Consider the following 20,134-nt stretch of genomic DNA (forward strand, 5'->3'; position numbering starts at 1 on the left):
AATACCCTGATTCATCAATGCAGAATGCTGGGTTGCATTTAAGCCCGTGGCAACATCAGACAATCAATGTTTACCTAATGTAAATATAGATCCGGTGACTTCTGATTTGATATCTCTCAATATAACGGTTAGAACATTTACTCGAACGTCCAATCCTAACTTTAACGCTCATCAAAACACTATTAAGAATAAAAAGTCTAACCCAAATGAGAAGAAAATATAAACAGCAGTATCTGGTCCCAAAACCAGTACCAGAAAAATTATAAAGGCTTAACCAAACAAAAATACATTCCTCGACACCGTGTTTGATCTCTCTGATAGTGGGGGTGAATGTATGTGCACACAGACTAAGACTTATCGATCCACCATTGCGTCATCCCAGTCAAACCTACAAACAACAAGTGACTTTTCAAAACCCCACTTTCTAAATCGACGAAAGATCCTAACGTTCTAAATGGCCATCACAACTTTAATGTAATTAGGCCTAATATTAGACAGACTGAAAAAATCAACTTATCCCATGGCTGCACCCAAAATGTTTATACATTGAATATGCAAGATATAGCATTCTGCATAATGACACATTCATAAACGACTCTAAAACCGTTGTAAACATTTTCAGTGGTATTTTTGCACACAATAATGAGTTACTAAATGTCACTGGTTCAGAATTAATGTATGTGACTAGTAAGTCAATAAAACCTATTGTGGTCAGTCTGTTGGTGTAAGTATATATTTTTAAACAAATATGTTACTGTCGCTTATGAGCTGATTAATTCATAAGAATCGTTGTCTCCACAAATATGGTGAACCTGATATTCCACTACTTCTTCTAAAGCTGTTTACTCTCTCTCGAGACAGGCAAATACCCTTACTGTTGGAAAACCCTATACTTCATACCACTTTACAAATCTAGAGATAAGACTGATATGAATAATTATCGGACACTAAATGTTACTCAAGTTATCGCTAGGATTAAGGAAAACATTGTTGGTGACGAACTCTCAAAATATTCCTTCACTGAACAACTTGTCACTTATTCTCGATTTGGCTTCATTAGGAATAGATCTTGTATGGTTTGCCACTTTGACTTCTTTGATTTAGTCTTTACCTAACGTACCTGATTAAGTCTTGTCTTAGCTTTCAACATTGTAGGTCACCAGATTCCCATAGGCAAACTCTGATCTTATGCAACCAGAAACCCTTTCCCTACCTGGTTTAATTCTTTCCCCAGTCACCAACACCGAAAAGTAAAAATTAACTCCTTGTCGGATGTTGTCCTAGTCGAAAGTGATGTAATACAAGGTTGTGTCATAGATCTTTTGCTTTTTTGGTTTATATAAATGATATTTACAATTTTTTCTGTATGAGTAAGCCTTTTCTATATGCATATGATCTAAAAGTAATGTATTCATCTTCTCCTTATTAGCTGAACAATGAGAAAACTAGCATCACTAAGGAGAACAACAGAGTAGCCCAGTGATACTCAAAATGGCAGTTGTAACTCAACATGGCTAAATATGGATGAACATGTTTTGATACTTCTTCACTGAACCTAGATCTTACCATAAATGGTAAGGTTTTGTCCAAGTTACATACAGTAGTGGACTTGGAACTCATGTATTCTTACAATTTGTCCTTCTTAGAACAGATCTCGAAAAAGACATCTAAGTCTCAACGTCTTCTGGGGTGAATAATTCGTAACCTCTCTGACGAGTCACGTAAGTTAATGAACAAAGCACGAGTTCGACTACTCCCAGAATACTGAAAGTTTGTTTTTAATATTGTTCGCATAAAGGATAAATTAAGTCTGGAATCAGCTCAGAGATGATTTAAACTTCAAACTTTCGGGACTGACTGCACGTTTAATTTTAAGTCCAGATGTAAAAAAAACGTGGAACCGACCCCTCATGAAAGAGAAGATTCAAATTAAATGAAATATTCATTCACTGAACAGCTCATTTGAAGGTTAGCGGAACCAAAGTAACCATAAGACCGAAACGAGGTGAATTTTAACTTTAGAATAACACCACGTAGGTATAAATGTACATAAACAATTAACTGCTGATTATTTGTTTAGATTTTAATGACAGTCCCATAAACTCAAATAGTTAGTTTGTAATCCAGTTTTTGATATGAACATATACTTACCAAATTTATGCATTTGACTTTGAAGAAAATCTGAAGTCTTTTCGTCATCACATATATCATAGGGAATTAATCCATCGGCATTGCAAGCCTTCAAATCTGCACCACTGAACAACCAACATATCGTGTTGTAAAGGAAAAACAAGGTAAAACTATTATTAACAGGCGTAACACGTTCTGAAAAGTAACATTTCAAATATAAGCATAAAATAGTACTGTTTTTTTAATTGTCCCTTTAGTTAAGGAATTTGAATTAAAATGATGACTACTATTTAATTACCTGGATTCTGACAGATATTTGTATACTTTAATATAAAGTATTAATTTTAAGCAAAATAATATTCATTCCTCAGAATCTGTTACGATTTATCATTACAATTAGCGGCGCGAGTGAACTATGCCTGTAATCCAGTAAACGAAATTAATGTGTGAAAATAAAAATCCATATTAAACGTAACTGTTAACTGATAAGCACGTTTTTGAACTGTGTAGGCATTCTGACTAATTAGTACCAATCTTAGATAGAAGAATAAACTGGATTTAAAGTAGTTTACCAGATATTAAGACCAGTACTAATTCACTAGAAACGATTTATTCACATAATCATGAATAGTTGATAAGTTGACTTCGAAGCAACTTCGCTTGCCTGCTATCAAAATGACCGTTTTAACAAGATCGGCTTGTTACTTTAAGTCAAAAAGATAACTAAAGAATAAACTATTTGTTATTTTTACGAATGTAACCAATTCTAAACACACTGAGATCATTATAGGAGAATAGAAGATGCAATATCTAGACTGAGTCGAATTATAGTGAGGATCGACAGAAAGGAAATAATCTGTACGCAACTTTTCAAATCAAATCGGACTTTGCTTTCAAATAAAATTGTAACTTTACTAATCAGTAATAGTTTTCAATGGAACGAGGAACTCAGTTGTAAAAGTAATCTAATTTTACACTCAGAGCAGTGATTAAATCAGACCAGTGCTGTGTTAGTTTGTTAGTTGTGTTTATTTACTGACACTGACTTCACGAGTCATGAACACATCATAAAGAAATAAGAACTTTGAGTAAGGCTTAATTATAATTGAGGCTTTTTTCATCTGAGATAAAGACAAACAGTAAACATCGGTGAAGTCATCTTCTTAGGCATTACGGCGATTTATGGTGTCTTATAGTTGTGAACATTTTGTTAGACATGTCATTAGATTGAGTGAATAATACACAGCTTTCGTCAGAAATGATCATTTGTAGTTTTTTATTTTACGAAACGTTTAAAAAAGAAAATTTAAAAACTGATTTTTCTGTAAAAAGTATATTCAACTTCGTTATAAATGCTAATTATTTGCTAAAAATTAGTTAATTTTAGAGAAACAAAGTTTATGTTTGAAAATTAATTATGCCTATATATTTGGATTTGTTACCTTGTCCATGTGTAAATTATAAGCTGAAAATTTTAACATGTGGGCCTTAATTATTAATGAACGAACAGATATATGGACCTTAGTTTCTTAGTAAGTTGTCAGTGAATACGTCATTCATAAAGAACATTTAACAACCCACAAATATGCGACTTTTAGGATAGTCTTACCTCTTGTCAAAACAGTCAGTGGATATCAAAACAGTCAAAATAATAGTTGTATGAACAATAATACAAACAGATCTTAGTTCCTATGGAATTGAGGATTTCTTCAAACCAGAGGAATGGATTTATAGTAAAAGTGAAGACTTGGAGGATGGACGGTTAATTAGTATGTTCACCAGGACTGACAATAAGAATTTTTATACTGTAATGGATTTTAGTTTTTAATGCTACCTTAGTCAATGCCATTCCCTGATGGAAATGTGGATAGTAATAACTGAAACTACTGTAAAATAGAAGCTCGATAAACAGTTAGCGTGTCTCACTCTTAGCAAATTCTTTCATATATTTGGTAATCGAGATGCTGCTCGACAAATGGTCTGACCCATCCATATACCAAGTAATTCTTAGTGTAACGTTCTTCGAAGTCATTTTCTTATCAAAAATATTCAAAAGCTCAAGCCTTAATTATTCAAATTATTCATTCAAATTATTCACATTCAACAAAAACATTTATCAGCTTATAGGATTTCACACGAAATGTAATTGCATAGTACAGTCAACCTGCCGATCATCTTTATTTGTTTTCGATTGAGATTGTGAATCGATCAATGTTAGACCACTATTGAAAACCTGGAGGCACTGAACGGCCATTCTGTTCTAGTATGGGACCCCTCGTTTGTGCTCATCGACAGTCCGCACGCGTGATTCGAACTCAGGACCTTCGGTCTCGCTCGCGAACGCTTAAAATTTAGACCACTGAGCCGGCATCCAGCAGTGTTAATATCTGACCTCAACTAATCCACGATATTGTGCGACCATCTTCCATTGTCTTCTGTCGATACAGGCCTCACACCTGACACGGATTAGCTCCACTGGTCATGGCTTCTCATTAGAACTTCGAGAAAAAACCTCGCGAAGCTAGTCGCTAGTAAAAAATTGTTTTGATGGGCCTATTTTAACAACTTGCGTCAATTCATTCCCTAATTATTGATGCTTATTTATTTTCTTCCGTCAATATTGATCTCATTTCTGACATTTATTTAATCAGTCTATATATATATATATATAATATCCCAACGAGTAGAAAAATAAAATTTTCTTCAGAGAAGAAGTAGCTTACACTGAGTCACGAAACGTCGGAAAATCTTATTTTTCTACTCATCGGGATATTACAAATACGTTAATTTATTTATAACAATCTACCCAATGCTCAATTTATTCGAAATTATCAAGTCAAACATTGATGATGCTACCTACAAACTCATTAGTCATTCTAAGGTTTGAACATGCTTTCAGGATAAGTGGTGAAAGTAAATGTATCTAATTTCCAGGTGGTTATAACAAGAAGTAGTCTTTTCTAACAAAATCCTTCGCAAAACGATGATTGAAAACAAGAATTTCAAATAGCTGCACTAGCTTGATCCCAATGTACTTGCATAAGAACTATGGTGCACTAAACTAAGATATACATAAAGCTTTGATTTATGGATAAACACATATTGATAGCTTACATTGTGACATTATCGAACATTGATTCATAAAGAAATGAATTATATGCAAAGACAGTGGTTCTAAAGCTACTAGTTTTAACAAAGTTTATGAATATTAGATTAATCTCATAAAGCATAGGTTTTATTCTATCAGTTTTTTTTAACACTTTATTAACGGTTGTTACAATACTTTCTTTTTACCAAATTTCATCTTATTTCATCTGAGTTGTTCGTTCATTTCCAGTAAATATGTACAAATCAACAGTCTTAAGCTGTAAAAAATCCTTTGTGCGCCTTCTTAAGTCAAGTTACAAATCACATGAGTAGTCTACATTAGTGTATTGTTTATCTACCTAATATCTTTTCTTTGTTTATGTAATTTTCAGAAATTTTATTTCCTTTGTAGCTGTTCAGCTCTCTTAACTGACAAATGTTGGTGGAATTAGTAATCTATTTTCTTTGAAGAAAAAGCAAACTGAAAACATTTAATCGTGAAAAGTGTCAATCAATCATTTTTAATCACAAAATTTACATCTAATCACCTTCAACAGGTATGTGTTGTTTGGGTCAGTAATAGATTGTTCAATCTAGATAATATACACAGGTCTATAGCAAAATAGCTTTTTTTTAATTACATTGAAAAGTTAAAATCGGAAACTCAAGAGAATTGGTACATTCTTTCATGTTGAAGCAACACACGTCATCATGCAACAACTGTTCAAAAGGTAGGCAATAAGGAGATGTTCGATACAATAAGATTCATGACACGGTGACAAGTAATTATTGATCAAATATATCAATGATTGTTGCTTCACTGTTCAGCTGTTTTCTATCTTTATGGGATTATTTTCAACCATATGATGACTTTCATTGACACATTACTAATTTTCGTAAGACACGTTTACATACGTCATAATGTTTTGTATTTCACGTTATATTATCCATTTTATGTTAAAATTAAATTTTCGTGTTGTTGTTTTCTTTGAGACAACATTTTCATATTGAAAAATATCCATGTTTTGATATTGTGACCAGTTTAAAGAAAGACTAAATTATTATACATATTATAAATGCGCTTATATAAGTACAAAATAAAGTAGGTAAATAAATGACGTTTAACTGTTCCATCCATAAGCATTGAAAAGTGCATAATAAATGGATACATGAGTGCAACTTAATAATAATGGTATTTCTGATTAACAGTAGTTTATTTCCAATAGACGTTTATTCAGAAACTGAAGTTTCATGAAGGCATTAGTCAGAAATTGATGAATTATTATGTTACGGTTGTCTTTATGTGTCTATAATTTATTTAAATAATTTCTCTGCAGGTAGCCGAGATATACATGGTTTCAGAATTGTATTTAACTAATACACGACATCGAATTCTTGGAAAATAAATAAAACTAATTATATCTTGGTTTTTCATGTGTTCTGCTAGTAACAATTTAGATTTATAAAATTTTGTTGCTTTAAATGAAAAAAAAATAATCTTGTGATGTTACTACACTCAAACAAATTTAAGATTGTTTTCATTTGATCACACATAAAAAGACATACAAAAATAATGTTTACATTCAAACCTTATCTGTTAATCCGTAAGGTTTTTAAGGATAATGGTCCAGTTAAATTGACTGGAATCTTAGATAGAATATGGGGACTGGACGTAATCTCACCTGACTGGTCCCGATCACTGGTTGTCTGTCTATAAAAAAGGACAAAGGTCCTCTTGTGATAATCACAGGGGAATCAGTTTAACTAATGTGGTGTCCAAAAATCTAGCCTCAATAACACTTCGACGCCTAACTAGAGCTCCTGAAGCCCTGAACGTGTATGTTCAAACTGAATATTCACCCTTGGGCTGATTCTGGAAAATTGACAAACTATTCAATGTCCAGTCATGGTTGTATTTCTTGGCCTTGAAGGAGATTTCGACTCAAAGGACCGTGAGGGTGGGCCATTGTTCATCAATGAAATACGTCCCACAGAAGTACATCAACCTTTTACAGGTCCTGTACTAGAACACTACTCATCAAGCTTAGATATCCCCTTAAAGACCATTCTTTCATCGTTTGACTTTTCAGGCGTTGGTCTTTCACTAGGAGATTTACCTAATGACTAAGAATATGCTGATTACACAGTCCCTGTTTAGCGAATATGTTGACAAAATGATGTCTTCCCATAATCATGAGAGATAATGCTAGCATGTTTGATATACTTTTCTTTAAACCTAAATAAAAAAAGTTGTTTCATCATTGGTTTGTTACCACGCCTAAATCAACAACAAAGAGTATAGTTGAAATCATAAACCGCTTCACTTATATTGGGGGTCTCCTCAGTCCTGATGGTCTTGTGTCTAACGAAATGCCGGCACGGATTCAGAGGGTTCGAGTGACTTTTTGCCAACTTGCGGTGTAGACAAGGTATCCGTATTCCAACCAAAGAACGAGTCCAGTGCCCATCAGTTCTTACCGTTCTACCTTATGGATATGAGACATGGCCATTAAGAACAGAAGATATCCACAGGCTACTAGTATCCGGTCAAGGGTATCTTCTAAGTTCTGCTTGCATATTTTGAGACCACCAAATAAGCAATGCCTGGGTTAGGAATAAGGCACTAGGTGAGCATAGCAAATCGGTTGATGAGGTAGTAAATCCTCATCAACGGAAGTGGTTGAGACGTACTACTTCAATCCAACCACTGTCTAACTCGACGGGCGATGTAGTATGGTTTAGTAGGTTGAAGGAAATCTGTGAGAAGCCAAACCAAACCATAACACCAATCCACTCAGTCATTGACGACTGCACTGAGTCATGTTAACAGGTATAGACTACATGGCTTGGGTCCGTGTGATTATTGTAACCAATTGTTAGGGACTTTGAATGCCATGGCTCAAAATCGGTTGCAATGACGCAGGTGCATCCATTATTTGTCTTCCTCCAAATTCTGAGATTCTAAATTTCTCGTAACTATTTGTCTTTATTTCACTAATTTACATTTTCTTCTCGAACTGTATTTTAATGCCTGGTCTTCTCTATCACCACTCATAATGTCACTAACTCTACAATTCTGGGATTTGGTCTGGCAATTTCATCACTCGGTGTTAATAGTGTTGCAACTTGAGCCGATGTATGTACGTATCAGGTTCTACGTTGTGACTGACTGTGTACAGCGTTTATGTTTTTGTACTTGCACATACCCCGTCAGTTCATCAAGAAAATAAAACGGGTTGAAACAGTAAGCCACTAAAAAAGTTGTTCAGTATTTAATCGTATCTTCATGTTGGTTGCTTAATTTACTGTTGCGACAAAAAACCATTCCGTCTAGCATGTTTTTCTTCTAAACTAGATAAACTTAACTCTAGACATGATTATGAAAATATACTACCGCTTTATACCTTCAAGTTATCACTCGTTTTGATTTTCCGGACACTGCAATGACATACGTAGTCAGTATATATATATATATATATAACATACAGAAGCATCCATAGCCTGAGTCATTGTCCCCAACCAGTGTTTTGTTCACTACATTTGGTGTCGCTGTCTCCAAGGATGAAGATCCCATGGCCGAAGGACGGAGATGTACTGAGCTTCCTGAAAGAGTTCAAAGCCGTGGCGGAGCTGTTGGGAGTGAAGGAGCCGAAGGCGAAGACGGTGGTATTGAGGACGCTGTTGAGATGCAGAGCGAAAGCTGTATATGACGGCTTGGACGGTGCTGGAGGGAAGACGACATGGGAGGCAGTCACGGGGCGGTTGATCGTGGAGTTCGACAGCCCAGTGGACAGAGAAGAAGCACTACAGAGGTTCCGAGTGGCGAATTTGCCAATCAATGCTGACCCGCTGGTGCTGGCCGTGGAGCTTACCAAGTTGTTGCGTCGCGCGCTGCCGAATCTGGATGAGGAGTTGGAGGCACACTTGTTGGCGTCGCAGTTTATCGAGAGCGTGCCTGTTGCCGTTTCCCAACAGCTGAGACTGGTAAACGCCGCGCAACCTATGGATATCAGTGAGCTTGCAAAGGTGACGCGACAGTTGATGACACGAACAGTAGCTCCGGTCGCGTGCGGATGTCAGGAGATAAATAGCATCGAGAAGAAGATTGAGAAGATCAAGAAGAGAAGAACATAAATAAAAAGCAATTGGTGTTGAAATCCAGGAACAATGAAGCCTGAGACAATTAAAGAACATTTTGCAAATAGAGTATCATAGTATGGCTTTTGTATTTTACCAAGTAAAGTGTAATTTGTGCCAAATACATAGTTGGTTGTCCTCACCTGTGTCCTCATTAACTACTAGATTAGAGGTCTCTAGTATTATGCACTGAATAATTTACCAAGAAACAACCTGCTCAGAACCAAAGCAAATATTGCACTTGGTCGGGTATAAGATCAACATTCTTTCGAACTATATTGATGTTAACTATAAATTAGGAAAGTTCCAGATAAACAGCTAAATATTAATTTCATATGTTGTTCGATTTCAGAGCTTCTTAGTATTGACAATCACTAATTCATTAAGCTTAACTCCAGATGTAACAACCAGTTACCTGAATATTAGACTTGTAACTAATGATACTGAGGAACTAGTTTAAAACATGTTGGAAATAAGTAAATTGTTGGAATCAGATCATTAACTTGGTCTAAATTCGACAGCCGTAATCCAGAAAGCTTGTAACTAAAGACTGTTTAGATAATCACCTCTGGATGAACATATGCTAATAGATGCTGGTCGATTACAGTCAAACTATGACATAGATATCTATCACGTTCAAAAGTACAATTCGTTTTTCTTTAATATAGGTAAATATAAATTGATGATAAAGTGAGAGTACTAATACTAATACAGTGAAAGTATTTAACCACTTGGGGGATTAAAACAGAACTAATGTTGTCAAAAAGCCAGTGGGTAGTGATTTATTGCATTGTAAATCATAAAAAGCAACTTTAATGCAATTATTCACTATTATTTTAAAGCAGGCAGTTTATACACTCATAATGGCTGCTTTATGAAAATTAACTTTCATTCGGGGCTATAAGAATAATGGGAAAATGAAGCTAATGATTTTGCTGAATAATGATACTAAATTGACAGTGTAAATGACATGGTTTGACATTATTATTCTTATTGAAATGTAATTCATACATGCAGTCAGGAAATATTTGGAACATCTGTAAAGGTATATTGACTTCTACCTGAAGTTTTCAGGCTAAAAATTCACGAATATACTATAAAACCGATAAAACAGCTATGTTGGTTATATCTTCAGTATATTCAAACATTACTAAAGACTATGAATTATTTCGGACCTACCTGACACCATTAAATTATATATTATATTTCGATGTTCCTTACCATGATAAAAGGATTATATTTTGTAATGTTTACTTAGGCGATCGGGAAATGTCTACTTATAATAAATGTCGTGAAACAAGCGTCGTTTTTATGGTCTGTTATTCAAAATAATGATTGAAAATCATTTTTCTTACATAACGATAATGGTTCATAACCTTAAATATCCAATTTGTTTTTATTTCAACTTTTTAGATCGGATTGTAAAAATTGCTCTAGAACCCCCCCCAAAGTTTTGACTTGAACCATAGCATTTCTAAATTTATCTGAGAAAGCGGTGGTTTGATTATAAAAATTCTAAACATTCCTAGTTTACTTTTTTGGTATATAAACCACCCAGTGAGGCGAAAATAAACGGAAGTATACTACTATGGACTATTCACAGGCAATTATCTTTAAAATAAACATAAAATGCTCTATTTTACTTAAACAAAGCCTACATTAGTGATCAGATAGTGTTTTGAATGACGCCAACACATCGTATTTTATAGCCAAATCTAAATCATGAAAAAAATTATTTACGTGTTTACGGAATAAAGAAAAGTATTCGAATTCGTTTGCTTAAACGTTTAAACTATAGATTCCAGCTGCTCGAACATCTCATTTCCAAAAGAAAATTCTGCCTTACAGCATCTAAGTTAATTGAAAAACATGAAGTCTTTTCAAATTTATACTAATCTGTTATTTAAGTGACACCATAAATCCTTAGCTTTGCATAATAGTTACTACATTTCAACGGATACTTGTCACAATTATAAGTTAGGATAAATTTATTTTTGCCAGTAGAAATTTCGTTACTTAATATATTTTGCTGGTTAAGAAATAAGTTGATTTTAAAATTCACAGTATCTTATAATTAGATGATTCAACATGTTTTATTAATAACAGCTTATCAAAATTTTACCATAAGTTTGCGCTGAACTGAGAGCATTGAAGAGAAAAACTGTTTTTCTACATGCTTAGTTGTGAATAATACAAATACATAAAGGAGTTTTCTTGTTCTCCACCATTTTAAACAACGCCCTCTGTGAACTGTTTCACTTTAAAATAATCAAGTCTAATTTGTCCTTGTTGATTTTCATTTACAGTCATTGAATACTTTACACTTTCCAATTGGCTTATTTAATTATCGGAAACCAAACATTTAGTTAGTTTGGGGAAATATCATGTTTGATGACATAAAGTTTATTCCTTCATTATTTTCCTATTCATCTATGAGTAGACAACCAAAAACACAAAGATATTCATTTCAAGAAGCCATACACACAATCGAAATATTTTTATGGGCTTGCTTTCCCCTCACTATAAGAAGAATATTGGACATTTTAGTTCAAAAGACAAAATACAGTAAAGTTAAAGTAAATTTTACTACCCTACTTATTCGCTAATAGCTAATGTTTCTTTACTATTTTTTGGGCAATTTTACACCTTCAAAACAGTTGACGATCTCACTTTAATATAATTGTGATGAACCAAAATGGGATCTCTGATCACCCATTCAGTGATGGCTTACAAAAAGTAAGCATATAAAATCTCGTGATTACTTATGCTATATTGACTTATTTAGAAAGTCATTTATATTAAACTAGGCATTGACAAAAATACTATACTAAACTTATAATAGAATTCACATCTTAACACGCAATAAGTGCTGAAAGTACAAAAGCTATTGTTTCTCTGATTTTACTACTGAATGACGCAAGTTCAAGTAACCGAAAAAATGAGTGTCTGCAAATCCAAATTTGGTATGCTCAACTACATTAAAAAAATACTGATTTATGAAATTTTGAGTGAGAACGAAAATGTTTTTATTCTAAATAACAAAATAATATAATCCATAAATTCACTTAGTATTGTTTGTTTGAATCTTTCCATTGATGTTTAGAACTGCAATTGATCAGTCTCTTATTGGCATATATGCATACTGTGCGTATTGCCTTGACATAGCCTTAATTCACAAGCATTATAGGCAGAGATGGATAGTGGTTAGCAGTGGAATCCAGGACGCGCATTTCGTCCTATTTGTGACTCATCAGCTGGATATACCTGCATCTCAGAGACTGATCAATCTCAGTCCTAAACATCAATGGAAAGATTCAAACAAACAATACTAAGTGAATTTATGGATTATATTATTTTGTTATTTAGAATAAAAACATTTTCGTTCTCACTCAAAATTTCATAAATCAGTATTTTTTTAATGTAGTTGAGCATACCAAATTTGGATTTGCAGACACTCATTTTTTTCGGTTACTTGAACTTGCGTCATTCAGTAGTAGTAGTAGTATGCTCACTAGTGACTGGCTTCAAGAGATATTTCCTGAAGTTCTAGTGAGAAGCAGTGACTAGTGGAGTTCAACCGGGTCTGTTGTGAGATAGTAACTCACTGAAGACAATGGTGGACGGTTGATCAATTTTTCGGGTTGGTTAAAGTTAGGCATTAACACCGTTGGATGCCGGAAAAGTGGTCTAGAGGTTAAGCGCTCGCACGCGAGACTGATAGGTCCTGGGTTCGGATCTCGCGAGGCGGGATCGTGGATGTGCACTGCTGAGGGCTCTCACAATAGGACGAAAAGGCCGTCTAGTGCTTCCAGGTTTTCCATGATGGTCGTAAAATAGTCTTGTTTTCGTGTAATTTAAGGTAATTTAGTCGTCCCAATTCTCTTTCCGTAATAGTTAATTTTTGGTAAACTTTCTCGATTATTTTCAGCTACTGTCAATGTTCTCTGTCTTACTTAATAAAACTGCAACTCAGATAAACACATTCGTTATGGTGCTATTCATACATAACTGCCAAGGGTTTGTGATCACTCTTCAGTCATTGTCTTAAATATCAACCAAAGTTTACAAATAAGTAAATACAAGGCAAATTTTTGTATATGATAATACTTACCGTTTGATTAACAACTGACAGATTTGTAAATAACCACATGTAGAAGCAGCATGCAAAGGTGTCCACAGATCTGCATCGCGTGCATTCACATTTGCACCATAGTTAAGCAAAAGATTACATAAAACACTATCATTATCTATACATGCCTAAAAAGTAGAAACATAGATACTTAACTATGAATATCAGATAACAAGCAGTACCGAGAAGTAACATGATTTGAAAACCATGATTGCAAAAGTATGCCACAGATGCTAATAAATTATATTATCTATATTTGTAGCTGAATAGCTTCATTATCAGTCACAAACACTACAAATATAATTCATTTTATGAATCAAATGAATGTTAATTAAATATCACAAGTAGTGCTTAAATGTGGATTTAAAAACTCGAAAAATACTTCTGTTTATCAAAGTGGTGTTTATTTATTTTTTAACACACACTGAATTAAAGTTTTCTTTTCGGGAAAGGAAATGCTGTTTTAAATAGACAAAAAATTATGTTCAAGAGAAAGAAGACAAACATTTTGTTTACAAATCATTTTAAAGACATTAACTACCATTTATTTATGCTAAACGTTATCTTCTTTCCAGATTGATTTCACATAAATTTCAGAAATGTGAAGTTTGCTTTGCTGCAAACAACGATGCACATTTTTAAATGTAGTTTAAAAAAATCTGTAGCAAAATGGAGTGTAATTGTAACTGGACTCAACAATCAAGAAGACACAGGATGTCTTAGATTCAAATTATGAAATATTTTATGGAATAACTGAGAGCATAAAAACTAAAAAAAGCCGACAAACTACAATAAGTCCTTAACCCCGTTTTTAGTTTTCTAATTTATATAATTTATAAACTTTAAGTTTATTTAAAATGTGGTCACAAATAAAGTTTAACTAAATTAGAATTTTGTCGTAAAATGTGCTGTGAAACTCTTCCTTACTTATTCGAAACTGTGAAAAGATTGACTTGGTACTTTGCTAACATTATATATCATTGTTGTCGCCATCGTAACTTATCACATACCTAACGTAACTTTTCTGATGATTACATTGTTCCAGTTTTCTTTGAAAGTATCTAGTCAAAGGATAATCAAATGGTATAATGACCAAAACATCGACCTAACAGATAAATTTATATATTTCATGAAGGTTTTATGATCATTTATAAGAGGAAATCAAAATGATTGCAAATCTTGCTAAATCTTTCTTAATAGAACATGTTGATGAAAAAAAGTTTAATTACGAAAGGTAGCGATTTGAAGAAGGTTATGAATGTGAACCATCGAGTTTGTCATTAGTAGTCTCAAATTCTCGTTCATGTCCTTTAGTTTTAATCACCCCAGTTTCAATTCACTGCCGAGATAAAAAAATCTTAACTATGACGAATCTAATCTTAAAAGAAACAGCAGGTCAGTTAATTATGGTTTTCATTAGTTTTTTAGATGTCATCATTTCATGCTGAAAACCGTGTCATGATATCTATACAGTCTATACAGTTTACCAAATAAAAAAACGGTCTTAGTACAAAAAGATGACCATTATGAATACAGTTTTCAATTATTCTTTGTTATATACTTGAGGCAATTTTTTTTGTTTTTTATTCTGTTTATTGGAGTATATCTTGTATCTCAAGTATATCATGCAGTGTTGTTGTTATTGAATTATTGTATAGTGTCCTTTTTATTTATTTATTTGAAAAAAATTCTTGTTATTGTGTCACAGAATAAAGATTTTTATTAAAATCAAGCACTTTTTTATTACTAGTCCTTTTTGTTTGTTTATTCATTCATCCTTTTTTAACCAATATTGAGTAATCTACTTAAATAAGATTAGTATTTTTCCCCCTCCCATCTACTCTCATTTCATTTGTCGTTCCTTATTTTAAGCTTGTAAAAGCAGATTATTTCATTAAGTAATTTAAATAAACATCCATCATATTATTCGTTGATAGAGAAAAAGTATCTACAATGAAATGAATGCTGATCAGTGGTTATAAGAGAAAAACTTTTCTACTTCAAGTTAAAATGAGAAATTAAATCTGAAGATAAATTTAGGATTCATTTGCTTCAGGTAAGAAACGAAACTGAATTATTAAAACAAAGTAATTGATACTTTGTGCATTCGATATACAAGGGGTTTGTATTACATTTGGTATTATACACATATATGTATTTGAGATGTTTCAAATGTAAGTAATGAGTTCATCCGTTGTTCTGTAAACTTAGAGGATTTCACTAACATTGTTTTAAAACCATTGTAAACCTTTTGTTTTTTGGGGGCTATTTATCAATTCTAGCTAAAAGTAGTAACAGTCACAATAATCACAACTCAACATTTGAAACAAGCTCTGTTATTATATGTACTAATCAGATGTTTACAAATAAGTGCTTCTTTTAGTAGTAGTTGTTATACCATTTCACGAAGATTAAATAAACTCTACTCAATTCCCAAAGCCAAGAAAATAAACATTATTTTAATACGATGTATAATGCTTGTAAGATACAATACCAAGCTTTGAAACATCATTATTATTTGTATGCTGAGTTTCGTACAGGTCTATTTTGATATTTCCATGTTGCTTGTAGTCTTTTGATATTGGTGATTTTGTAAAAATATCTTATTACATGGAAAACTATTATCTATATCCTTTAAAACTATATAACTCAGAGGGCTATTTGAATTGGAAGGGATTTTCAATTTCAAATAAGTTCTAATGAAATAACAATATATTATGGGCTTGAAAATCCACTGTGCTCTTTTGAATGTTTACTGTATTGGACACTAACATTTCCAGATTGCGTAAACAATATCAATCATTCAACAGATAACATTAATGTTAATCATTTTGAGAACTAGGTGACTATCAAATATAATTTTTAATGCTGTTAGTAGTGTTCAGACTCTGCCTAAATTTTGTTCCTCATTAAACAAACCTACAGTTCATGATAGGAAACCACAAGCAAAATAGAAACATATTTGATATTACATCTAAGTGTTTAAGCAAATGGTAATATCCAACCATAAACCAGGGTCGATATAAAAATTGGGAGGGTCAAATTATTGGTGCCCAATTGAATAGTGGTACCGAATTAATTTAGTTATATATATATATATATATATATGCCCCCAAGTGCCCTGGTACGACCGAGAGTGGGGAGAGTCCACTCTTCCTCTCGAAATGCTCTCACATGGCCACGCGTATATAGACCCTGTCAGGGAAGTCCTACTCACTGCCTTCTCGTGGCGTGGGTGTCGTTTACGAAATCCAGAGGACGAAAAGCGAATGTCCAGCGCTTTAACCGGGTTGATAAACACGGTGAGTCCAGCTAGGGGAGTTGGAAAACCTCGATTCTAAACCAATGGTGTACATGATCTCCAGCATCCTTAGGGAACAAATGGCGTATGAATCAATCGTTGGTCACCAGCTACCATAGGACTGCATCTCCTCACGATGCTCCACTGCCTTGTGGATCAGAGCTTTAGGTCAAAAGCTCGGGGTATGGTCCCCTAAGATAACCACCTGCTTCGGTTCGGGTACCCGGGCAGTATCACAGCCCTTACACGAATCGAATAAGATTTGTGTGGCGCATATGTATCTGGTTCCCCTTTGTACCAATATTTATGTGTCCAAATATATATATATATATAACATCAGCTCTATAGAAAATCAATAAGTTGAGACTGATGATATGGAACGTTAGATAACACCTGTGATGTAATCATACACAGGTACTGTAGTGAATAAAAGGAGTATCATGAAGTACAGTTTATTAAAACTAATGGAATGTGTCAACTCAATGTGTGTCCATGTAAAAATACCTTCATTGTTCTTCACCATTATAGCGCTAAAGAATCTGAATCAGAACATCGAACAAGAAACAAACTCCGATGAATCTAGTTGTCGGCCACAGGCCTCAATGAAGGATTATCCCTGACCTATAATGAACTACTAATAAAAAGAGCTTGAAATTAATGTTATTCTGGGGTCAACCATTAAATAGCATAGTTTTTTGAATATGTATTACTGACTGTAAAATACTTTTTCAGTTAGCTTTTACATATATTTTTATTGTTCATAAAGTCTAATAGATTATGTAAATTTTGTTCATTTTCTGACTACATAACTGCAGTTGTTTCGACTAAAATTCTAAGCAATTAAACACAAAGTAATTAAATAATGTTAGGATTATTCAGTACACTTACTTGATGTAAGGCTGTCAGTCCATCAACATTAGATATATTTGGATCTATTCCATGTGAAAGCAAATATTCAACTAAAATCGGAGACAGAAAACAAACACTTATTAAGTTTGTATGACGATACAGTTCATAATTAAACGACATATGAGTTCAACATAACATTCTTACTTTGACATTTAAAACAAAGGAAATGGAGATATAGATGATTACGCTTTCATCATTTAATGAGATATTCCAGCTTAAAGTAGCATTCGAATAACAGTTGTATAATATTATTCAGTACTGTCAAAAATGCATTCGCCAGTATTTATTAGATTTGAACATTCGATAATTATATAATATTAATAATTACCCATATCTGGAGCATAAAATTATGTAAGTCATGTTCATTATGTTTTAATTACTGTCTAAAATTGTTGACATGAGAATTATCACCAAAGATTAAGCGAGTACACCTTAACATAAACGCCATAAACCTTCAAAGTGAGTTCTCATGGTATTATCACGATGAACTTAACCTGAATTTCATGACCTACGCTGTTAAACATAAAACTTTTATTCTATTTTTATTATATTCATTGTGAGATCAGTGTTTTTGTTCATAATTTCATTCACGCACCCCAAGATCTGAAATAGTTTCGAAAAAATTCCTTTTTCAGCTAAAAAAACCCACTGTATTAATCAGAACATTAATGTATCAATTATCGTTTACAATGGAAGCTAAATTCCATAAATTTCAATTTAATGTTATATTACTTCATATTAGCAGTCACACACTTACACACTATATATTTATGACAATAAAAGCCTATAATGTACAGTTGTAAAATTACTATTAAAATTACTATATATAAGAGTTTAATTGAAAAATAGATAGATAAAGGAAATACAATAATACTGAACTAATCTATATTCAATAACTAGTACCCTTAAATTTTGTGATAAATTATGTTGCGTTTCAGTTATATGATCTTTATTTCTTCAGAACACTATTTCAGCCTTAATAATTCTTGTATACATAACCGGTATTATTCGTTAACTGACCTTCGAGATTAGAAGTTATCACGATGTCAATAAAAAAAACACAACAGGATTAAGCTAACAGATAGGAATTAGGTTTCTTTAAGAGTTAACTTGATAACTTAATAACATTTGTATTCTTACTACTCACTTTGTTGGGAAACTGAGATTATTTTATTTATCAAAAATTAACAGTAAATATGCATTGTCCTATATTACCTTGTATTCTATTCATCACTATTTGTTTTTATTAAACTGGTATTCATTCAGAAAATAGATTGTAGCAATAGTCTTTATTTCCTAACAATTCTGTCCTCTTGTGTGCTATAAAACACTTATTAGTAAAAACACTCAGAATAAATTGAAACTTAAGGCACAATTAAGGTTCTTCGTTTAAGTGATAAGGATTAGTTCTTATTAAACTAATTGGAAAATCACTAGTACGTTTCGGAAGATGCAGCTCGTTTCCGATGAGTTTATTGTATTTGGCTACTGCATTAACGCTGTTATGGACAAACAATTCAAATATGCCAAATAAAATATCAAACGCAACAAATATTTGTACCTTCTGAGAAAGAAATGTGTTGTAATTCACTCAGTTAATCGTGTTATTTAACTAGTAGGTTTATCTTGTTATCTTAAAAATACTTCAATCTATTACACAAACTATGTTGCATGAATTTAAGCATTTTTTAAAATAATTTATAAACGACCTAAAGTACAGGTAATGTTATTGATATTAAGATTATTTTATTCACTAAACGTATTATTTGAATTTCGTATCGTATAAGAATTAAAGAAAACAAACGTCAACTTTTTTCAACATCTCAGATCGAAAGATGACTTCATTTTACAATTCAGAAGTGACGTAGAAAGTTTTGTTTTGTCAACTTTACAGATACATTCTTTTCTTCACGAAAACATTTTAAAAACTAAAAATGTATAGAGTTATTTATAGTTATAAAGTCTTCTTATCATATAAGTTATACTTGAGTTTTATCACTATTAAAGACAAACAGTTACTCATTGATCTTTCAGTGCTTATCTTCACTTTATTACCATATTGAAAAGGTAAAAATATAAGTTATATTTTCTGCAACCAAACAATAAATTTTCAAAACTTTCAAGATAAGCTTAAAAAAATATTTTTTTTGTGATTTCTTAAATATCCGGCTGATGTAAATCTATGGATTTTATGATGTAGAAAGCATTCATTGCAAAAATAAATAGATTTAATATTAGACAAACCTGATAATCAAACCGAAATAATGGTTGGACATTGGAATATCTAGTTTATATTTATTGTCTAGTGAATTTCATTTGTGTGTATTCGAATTTTTTCTGCGTGGATAACAACAGTAATGGTCAAATTATAATCCACTAATATCATCATAATTTATTCCTAATGGAGGGATTTTTTCTTGTCAATAAATCATCCAATTGTA

The 20,134-nt window shown here is 32.7% G+C and overlaps 1 protein-coding gene across 1 annotated transcript in view; it reads right to left on the minus strand.

Annotated features, from left to right (window-relative positions):
- Smp_174110 (putative protein phosphatase 1 regulatory inhibitor subunit 16a) overlaps positions 1–20,134 on the minus strand; it is a gene marked incomplete at its 3' end in the record, with an annotated part of 76,499 nt that overhangs the window by 30,956 nt on the left and 25,409 nt on the right. Inside the window, exons 2-4 of the mRNA XM_018789217.1 lie at positions 17,673–17,743; positions 13,466–13,611; positions 2,152–2,255 (exon numbers count right to left, since the gene is read on the minus strand). Of these exons, the coding sequence (XP_018654683.1) occupies positions 2,152–2,255; positions 13,466–13,611; positions 17,673–17,743 (321 nt within the window). The remainder of the gene's footprint in view (positions 1–2,151; positions 2,256–13,465; positions 13,612–17,672; positions 17,744–20,134) is intronic.

Source organism: Schistosoma mansoni, chromosome W (assembly GCF_000237925.1).
Source record: "Schistosoma mansoni strain Puerto Rico chromosome W, complete genome".
In the NCBI taxonomy this organism is placed as follows: Eukaryota; Metazoa; Platyhelminthes; class Trematoda; order Strigeidida; family Schistosomatidae; genus Schistosoma; species Schistosoma mansoni.